Source organism: Belonocnema kinseyi, chromosome 7 (genome assembly GCF_010883055.1).
Source record: "Belonocnema kinseyi isolate 2016_QV_RU_SX_M_011 chromosome 7, B_treatae_v1, whole genome shotgun sequence".
Lineage (NCBI taxonomy): Eukaryota > Metazoa > Arthropoda > Insecta > Hymenoptera > Cynipidae > Belonocnema > Belonocnema kinseyi.
The window spans coordinates 118,218,181-118,227,640 of NC_046663.1; the positions used below are offsets into that span (position 1 = coordinate 118,218,181).

Below are 9,460 nucleotides of genomic sequence, written 5' to 3' on the forward strand. Positions count from 1 at the left end.
TATAGAGCTCCAAGGAGATTATGTTGAAAAATAAAAAAAAATTTACCCAAAAAAAATTGTTTCTATACTTCATTCTAAGGACTTATTGAACTACCCTCGTATAATAAGAATTCGATCATAAATAACAAGCAGAGGGGCTAATAGTATATTAGCATATAAGTTATAGCTATAAATAAGTATAACGAGAAAATTCATTAAATTTAAAAAAAGTGTTAATAATTTGAAGAGAAATTTAAAAAGGGAGAGTCGGATTAGCGACGGCCGACTACTGTAAATAACTCTGTCCGCCCGGTACGTGACGAATACAAAAGGAACATTATATTACCGTCGCACCACTCTTAAAAGGACCACTAAAAGGATCTTGAAAGGTACCCAAATCTCTCAGACTATCTCTCAGACTAAATTGTTTGAAATCGGCTCTGCTTATAGTCTCAAATGGGCCAGGCTATTTCGCTAGAGAAAACTCAGAGATTTCTATCGGTAGAGAAATGACGATTTTTCAACAAAACACGTTAAATTTTGAATAAAAAAGGCTTCCTGTTTACAAAACGTTAATTTTCTACGAAAAATATGTCATTTAACAGAATAATAATTTAATTTTCAACCAAATAGTACACTTTTCAACCCAAAAAGTATACTAAAAGTACAGTCATATTATTTGGAAATTTTTAAATCCAGGAAGACGGTTTTTTAAGAAGACTTTTGAATTTTCAAAAAAAAGGTTCATTTTATGAGGAAAGATGACTTTTTGACCAAAAATGATTAATGCTCAATCCAAAAGGATGAATTTTCTATTAATAAAAGTTTAATTTTTGGAAAAAGATAATTTTGTAACAAAATAGAAGGCGACAAGCTAGCTCTCAATTTATACTTTATGCTAAACGCAACCGATTATTCATTTAAATCAGACCAATTGCTCATAGTAATAATAAAGATTATCGTTTTTATTATTTGATTGAGTAGATTTCTAAAAAAATAAAAAAGCACGATATTAAAAGAGAAAAATAAGGTTATGTTTGGACGCAATTGACGTCAAAACTGCGTTGATCCAAGGAACTGGTTTTCAGAAAACCCAAAGCGTCAACACCGGAAAACAGTTCACTTTAACTATATTATAATAAAAGGCGAAAGTTTGCACATCATTATAAAGTTGATCAAAATTAAATTGAAGATTAAAAATATATTAATTTATTAAACAAATAAGTACTCAAAGTTAGAAAAATTCGATTAAACATTAAAGATGCATTTCTGCAAATAGTTCAAAAAATTTCTAAACAGTAATTCTAAATTTCATGCAATTAAAATTGCAAATTACAGTTATGAACAATTATTTTTATTATTTTCCTTATATGAGGGAATTTCAAAAATATCAATTTAACAATATATCTAGGATTCAATTAGATGCTCATTATGGGATTAATCATTAACTGTCGGCAGGCTGGATGCACGCGTGCGTCAAAGACGGCCTGTCATACGCAGTCATGCGTGAAGTACGCCGTGATGGAGATATGAGACGCATTAAATACTTACTCTACGTACCCATCACGGCACTACGACAGATGATGACAGCATGCGTGCGTTATATCTCGCATAGCGTGCCTTTCACGCATGCGAGCACTGTGCGGCGCACGATTGTTATCCGGATGCCTTTATCATCTCCGATATCTTCAACAGTTTGTGGACAATAGTTTCGCTTTTTCCATCATCTGATTCATCTAAGATTTCAGCATCGTTCTCACACGGAATTCCATTGCAGTGAATACAAATGATGGATCACTTCAACCCTGCTTTTTTGCAGCCGCATCCTTTCTTGTGTTGGTAGGAGAAAATTTTCAAAAGAACTTCTGGAGCAGGATCCTTCGTTGTTCTGATTGGAATGAGTGCAGCCTTAGTTTACTTGCAACTGGATAGTTCTCTTCTGGATTCTTTATGACTCCGCACCGAGTGTGGACTTGATGTTAAGTGCGGAGATGTTGCTGCCGTGCTGCTTCTGCTATTGGTGGAAGTGAAGTAAGAGGCATGCTACTCTTCGTCGCTAATCTCGTGAAATGTTTATACCGGAGAGAATCAAAAGAAATCGGTTCCTGATGCTCCGCATAGGGCAATCGAGAATTTTTTTCCAGCTGCACTTTCAGGAATTCACCTTTCTTTTTCACATAATGTTTCATATTTTTTGAACATACATTTCAATTCCTACACATCTTATTTATATTATAATTATTATGTATGAAAAGTGAATTATATATGTTTACAATAGGAACTGATCATTACTAGTACTTACTGGGGTCCCTACGATTTTGAAATGACTATTTTTAATTTCCGGCGTACCAAAAAAGTTATTTCCAAAAATCGGATTTTTGGCACCTTTTTTCAAGATGGTGGATCGAGCCGCCATTTTATCTTTGTGAAAAATTAGTTTGCTGTTTAGGACACGAAAATAAACGAAAATTGACGCTAACTTTTCCGCATTTAACGCAAGGTAGGTTCCTTTTTAGCTCCCTAGTTCCTGGGCAAAATTAGCCAAGAAAAAATGTTGACCGGCTCATACCCAGTGAAGTAGAGTCATCGACATATAGAAATGGATTGGTGACTCCGTATGGGAAACGCGATTGGTAGTTAGAAAGAGAAGGGAGAGAGTGGTGGGACAGCCGTCCGTTTCTCTTGCAGGAGCGTCGCTTATGAATCGGAGACTTTGTGCATGTAAATACGTGTCACTCACATTTTACAAACTTACTTCTTTTTATAGTATTCAAATCAAATAAATGTATTCATATTATATTTTATTATATTATTTATGTTCATGTTTACGATATTTACAACGCATTTACATGACACAAATGCAGATGCCATCATGAGAGAGCTTACAGTCCTGAGTCCCAACCGTCGAAAACTTTCTATACCAATCTTCTTGGACCAGAAAGAGACAGGTTACCCACCACTCTCTGCCTTCTCTTTCTAATTGCCCTTCGCATTTCCTCCGCGGAGTCCCCAGTCAGTTTCTATATGTCGATGAATTGAGTGGACTTAAATAATCCAGCCTGACGATTCAATAATAGTAATAATACGTCTAATTTGAATGCGTTTTGTAAAATTACTAAGCCTATAGGATATATGTAGTTTAAATTTCAGATCTTGGTCCAATTTTAAACCTAAAATCATAAAGATATCTATAATATTCTTGAAAATAATGGAATATTTCATAATAATTGAGAATCCTTTGGATGATTGTAAAACATTCTTAAATTCTGGAATATTACATAAAAGTCTTTAGCGATCTAAAGTATTCTAGAATACCCTGTAATATTCTACAGTATTTTTGAATGTATAGAAATAAATGGATATCATTGTTATCTGTTCAAATATTATAAACAGATTTGGAGCATTTTTGAAGCTTTTATAGAATTTAAAACACTCGTAAACTTTTTAGAAGTTTCAGAAAATTTTAGAATTTTTCAAAAATGCATGCACCTTTTAAATTCTACTTCTAATATGCCTATCCATAATCTAATACACTTAAAAACATTTTGAAATGATCAGGAGTGTTCTAAAAGTTCTTGAAACTGATAGAGCACTCGAATGTTTAGATTTTGCATATATTTAAAATGTTTCTGAAACATTAAGAATACTGCAGAACACTTTGTAGGACAGTATTTTCTGGTGCATATAAAAATGGACGATATTCGAATTTTTATGGAAAGATTCTGTAATATTCGATGTATATTATTATGGCGTGTTCTAGAATATGTTGATTTTCTTTTAAAACACTTCTGAAAATCATGGAAAATCATAAAACGTTGCAAAATGAATGGTTTACTATTTCAGCTCGTTATCCATCGTTGTAGAAAGACTGAGTAGACCCTGAAAGCTGTAGTTTTAAGAAATTTCAAATCATCTTTAAATTTCTTGTTATTAAATATGAAATTCAAGGCCGTACCCACGGGGGGTGAAATGGTGTTGACCTCCCCACCTCCCGAAAATTGTGAAACATGTGCATAATATACATATACTCTCTTGTGTGTCGCTGCATACCCCCCCCCCCTGAAATATTTTCCTGTTGTATGCACACCCCTCCCACCCCGGGAAAATTTTTTCTGACTACGGCCTTGATATTATCGTGTAGAATATTTTGAATGATTCTGGAAGATACTGAAATTGATATCTCTAGTATTGGACAATGTAATGGGATCTTATCATATTTTCTAAATTACATTAGAACAAGTGAAAAATTCTAGAATATTTTCAACATTCGTTTTAAATGTTTGAAACTTTTAGAAAATAAAAAAATGTGATCTTTAAAATACCTGCAAGCGTTGAGAAATATTGTCTAATTATTGAGAATTTTCTAAAACATTACAGAACATTCTGGATAATTCAGGATGACTCGGAAAATTTGAAATGGTTTGCAAAATATTCATAAATTGATATTTTACAAATATTTAAATCTCCGTCGAATGATCGCTATATTCTATACCACTTTGAATAAAGTTTGCGTAATTATTTAATTCTAGAAAATTATGAAAATCAATGGGAGAGCCCGTGGCTTTGGTTTTGGATTGGAAGTTGCGTTTTAAATTCTATTTATTCATATACTTGGGATATCAAAATGGATTGGGGTCTTCTTGATAGCAATGCTGGAGAAAATAGATTTTTACGAGAAGAAGTGGTTTATTCAGCTGCTGTAAGTTTTTTCTTATAAATCAGTATTGTAAACATCCGTATATTTATTATTATGTTTAAAAATAAGTTTTTTAATGCAAACCTTCTTTTCAGAGTTTTTATTACTTCGCTATAATAGAAGACTTCGTAATTAGATTTTCGTGGGTCGCCACTTACATCCTTCACGATTACTTTAATGTTTCAAACGACTTATTAATGTCAGTCGTAGCGCCCCTTGAAGTTTTCAGGTAAGCTTATCATTCGGAGGTGCACGGCACCGAATAACCTGTTCAGGATATTTTGAAACTCTTAGTTTCATTAAAAAAAGTTCAATCACTTTAAATGTCACATAATATTATGTAAAATAATCTAAGATTGTAACAGATCATTTTGGGATTCTTTTGTATGGCTCAGATTTTAATTTGTAAGTCTAAATACTTCAAGCCCGCCAGCGACTAATTTTTTTTTTTTTGGACGAATTGCAATTTCAATACTTTTGGATTAAAATGTAAAAAATTCTTTTGCTTCAAATTTCAGTTCCTTAATAATGTATAATTCAGAAATCAGGGCCTTATTAGTTCACAGAAAATTCAATTATAATGCTTGGAATTTAATATTTTCAATTTAAGCAATTGAATGGCTGGCGTCCAAAAAGGGGCAACCCACATTTTTACTTTTTCACAGGAGGCAGGAAAAACGTTCGTATTTTTCTATTTTTGTACTTCAAAGAAAAACAATTAATTTTATGTTAGGTGGTCACTTTATACAGACTGTCTAAAAATTCGAGTTAATTATTTACAAAACTGTGGACCTTATAAGCATTTTTGCAGCTCGGTGGGGTAACCCCAGGGGTAGCGGGCGGCCTAAAAGGGATAACCCACATATTGAGCGCCCTTTACTTTCATATTAATTTAGGAATAACTTAGTTGATTTATCGCAATGAAAAAATGATATTTTCTGTTTAAGAATATCAGCATTTCAATGTATACAAAATGCAAAAATAAGTATGAGAAATCTTTGAATCATGAAAAAGGTAAAGGCTAGTTGAAATCAATTTGAGGAACTGTGATTAACTTTTAAAATAGAATAATATAAATGAAAAGTATTGGGAATTAATGTTATTTTTTATTTTCTAAAGATATGTAAACCAATCAAATTAAGAAACATTTTGAGAAAATATCAAGCGATATTACAACTTTTTTATAACGATCACATTTTTCTCAGCCAATTTTAACGGTAAAAGGATAAGAATTTTACTAAAATGTTTAGAAAACTGTACTGAACAATGAACTTCCTTGCAAAGAACAAAAAATAGCTAATGAATATATGTAGAAACTGAGAAATTGAGTGGTACTCACCTGACTTGATAATTGTTTATATGCAGCTGAAAACGTGAAACACGATACCGATAAAACAGATCCTTGTATACGTCCAAGTACCAATAAGTTACAGTCGAAAACAGCCACATGGCAACCAGATGCACTTTTTTACCTTTATATTTGGTATAGTATAAAAAAATGCAGAGCTTCCATAAGAGTCAAAGAGGGGTTACTACTCCCTTCTGGCCGCTAGGTATACCCGAGGTTACCACGATCGCTAGTTTTGATAATTTATTATATAAAAACTAAAATGATTTTTGGATTTCTTTCAAGGGCTACAAACGAGGATTTTGTCAGAGAATTTAAAAAAGTACCCTACCGATAGAAATCTCAGAGTATATGCTAAAGATTCTCAAGACTCTGAGAAATTCTCGGCAGGCACTCAGCTAGATATATTTCAATGTCCAGGTAGCTCGTTTAAATGTTTTGAAGGCTTTAAAATGTCCTTTCTGAAATTTAAATAAAAATACGATCATAATATTATAATTAGCAGTGAGGCTGAAATTGAAATAAGAATTCGATCATAAATAACAAGCAGAGAGGCTATCGTAATAGATTAGCCGGCACTTAAGGGTCCTTTCTTAAGCTTTCCGATTAAAATTTAGAAATAGTTTTTTTTTAATTCCATAGTTAAGAGCTTAAAACATAATAATTCGGAATCTACGTGTTTCGATGCTTTCAGATACCTAACTTTTTTTTTTAATGTTTAAAATTGGAATTAATACAACTTTTCTCGTAAATAGAATGAGATACGCCATAAAAGACAACATTTTTGAATTCAACTCGAAAATTGTGTATTATTATATAAGTTAAAATTCTAAATAAGTATAATGAGAAAATTCTTAAATTAAAAAAAAGTCTTAATAATTTGAAGAACAATTTAAGAAGGGAGAATCGGATTAGCGACGGCTAACTACTGTAAATAACTCTGCCCGCCCGGTACGTGACGAATACAAAAGGACCATTATATTACCGTCGCATCACTCATGAAAGGACCTTGAAAAGGAACCAAATCTCTCTTACTATCCCTGAGACTAAATCATTCAAATCGAACCTGCAGATAGTCTCAAACCGGCCAGGCTATTTCGCCTGAGAATACTCTGAGATTTCTATCGGTAGGGCTCTTCGAAAATGTTGACGGTTATCACGTTTTGGACGCCAGCCATTCAATTGTTATTTGTACCTTTCTTGATTGAAGGATTTTCGTTTCAAATGGTACAATTTCCAATTGAAAGCCCCAGTACTCAAATAACACAGCCGCACAAAAAAATATGTTTCCGGGTTTGGAGGTCAGACCATAGTTACTGTATGTGTTTGGGGTCGCTGAATCCAAATTCGACGTCCGAAAAACGCCAGCACGTCAGGGTTCTGACATAAGCTCAAAAAACCTCATACATTTTTTGTTATAAGTCCGGGGGTCAGACCGTGTTTATTATACGTTTCTGGGGTCGCTAAATCCAAATCCGAGGTTCAAGAAATCTCAGCCAGTCAGGGTTTTGACATAACCTCAAAAAACCTCATAAAACTTTGTTTTCTGAGTCCGGGAGTCAGACCGTGTTTACTGTATGTTTTTGCTGTCGCTGGATCCTAATACCTAGTCTAAAAAAGTCCAGTACGTCAGGGTTTTGACTTTCAAAGAAACTTGTGCAATTTATTCATGTGACTTACGGGTGTCAGCATTCAGGGTACCTCCTCGTGGTGACGGCGGGCAACGGAATGAGCTTGTGATCTGATTTTGCTTAATATATGGCTTAAGTCAAAACGTTGAAGCGTTAAATAGCTCAGATTATGAGGTATTTTGAATGCAATGTCGAAACCCTGATATGCTGGGGGGTTTCGGGCCTCGGATTCGGATTCAGTGCCCCGAAAAACATATAATAAACTTTGTCTGATTCCCAGGCTCAAAAGATTTCTTATTAGGTTTTTTTAGTTTTTGTCATAACCCTGATGTGCTGGGGGTTTTTGGGCCTCGAATTCGGATACATCAACCCCAAAAACATATAGTATAACATATAAAATACCATACAATGTATGGTATTTTTGTGATAGATTTAAAAAAAAAATTTTTTTTAATTTTTATGATTTCTCGGTTTCTATTGTGTATGCAACTCAGAACCACCTTACGGGATGCGGCATAGTCCACTTTGTTACTTGAAAATTAGAAAAATTGAAAATGGTAAATGTTTCTCAGCACATTGGCCGGTAAAGAGTTAATTTTGAATAAACTTGTTTTGAAAATGTTGAATTTGAATTACGTGTAATTTTGTGTTTAAAGCTCTCGAAATGAAAATTGTTCAATTTCGACGGCTTCTGTTTTGAAATTGCTGATTTTTTAATGCTCCTTTTTCACTTTTTAATTATTAATATTCGTTTATTCAGATTTTTTTTAGTTCTAAAATTTTAATTACCGCGAGAAATAGTTGCAAAATAGAAAATCACATTAAATTTCCTATTGAGTGTTTAGTGGTCATCCTGTAATTTCAAAGAAGTTTGATTCATCAGGGTTAAGAATAATTTACCAGAAAAATAGATATTATTAATATTTGTGATAAGCCTCTTATATTCTCTAGGCGTTTCATATGGAATTTTTTCCGGTTGGAGAACGAACATCTGAACAATTGCGGTAAGTTCAGAGCTGTAAGAGACATTTCGATCGCACCAATAGAGAGTTCCGATCAGACGCAAATTTTGCGCATGATGGACGATGAAAACGGAGTCGTTAACCGCGGTAAACGCAAAGGTGGTGGTAATAAAAAGGGCAACCAAAAAGATGACAAACGTATGCTACTTAAAGATGAAACCATCGACATCGACGTATCAAATGCTAGTTGAAGAACATTTGTTACGATTATGCCTTATCGTTTTGAGCTCAGTACTGAGTTAGCGTACTCTAAATTTAAAACTTTACAGTGCCTTCTTAAAATCAATTTGTTGAAATTACTTTCTTACTATTACTGATCGTTATAAATCGTTATGTAAAAAGAATGCTATATTGTTTATTCGAATATAATGTTCCTTAAAATAATATTTTAAATGAGTTCGAAGCAGATTGACATCACAATCACCCTACCGAAAAGAATCTTTGTGTATATACTAAAAATTCTTTAGGTCAAAGAAGCTCAGAGAAATTCTCCGCAGACACTCTGGTAGATATCTTTAAAGGTCCAGGAAGCTCATTTAAATGGTCTGAAGGCTTTAAAATATCCTTTCCGAAATTTAAATAAGAATACGATCATAAATAACAAGCAGAGAGGCTATCTCAATAGAGTAGCCGACACTCAAGGGTCCTTTGTTAAGCTTTCGGATTAAAATTTAGAAGATTTTTTTAAATTTCATAGTTAACAGCCTAAAAGATAATAATTCGGAATTTACGGGTTTCGATGACTTAAGATATCTAACTTTTTTTTAATGCTTAAAATTGGAAT

The 9,460-nt window shown here is 33.2% G+C and overlaps 1 protein-coding gene across 2 annotated transcripts in view; it reads left to right on the plus strand.

Moving 5' to 3' along the window:
- The window catches only part of LOC117177097 (xenotropic and polytropic retrovirus receptor 1-like), a 37,134-nt gene extending 27,932 nt beyond the window's left edge, over positions 1 to 9,202 (plus strand). For both annotated transcript variants that reach the window (XM_033367585.1, XM_033367586.1), the window contains exons 8-10: positions 4,509 to 4,678; positions 4,771 to 4,904; positions 8,606 to 9,202. In XM_033367585.1, the coding sequence (XP_033223476.1) occupies positions 4,509 to 4,678; positions 4,771 to 4,904; positions 8,606 to 8,867 (566 nt within the window). In that variant the 3' untranslated portion in view covers positions 8,868 to 9,202. The remainder of the gene's footprint in view (positions 1 to 4,508; positions 4,679 to 4,770; positions 4,905 to 8,605) is intronic.
- Positions 9,203 to 9,460: the final 258 nt, after the last annotated feature.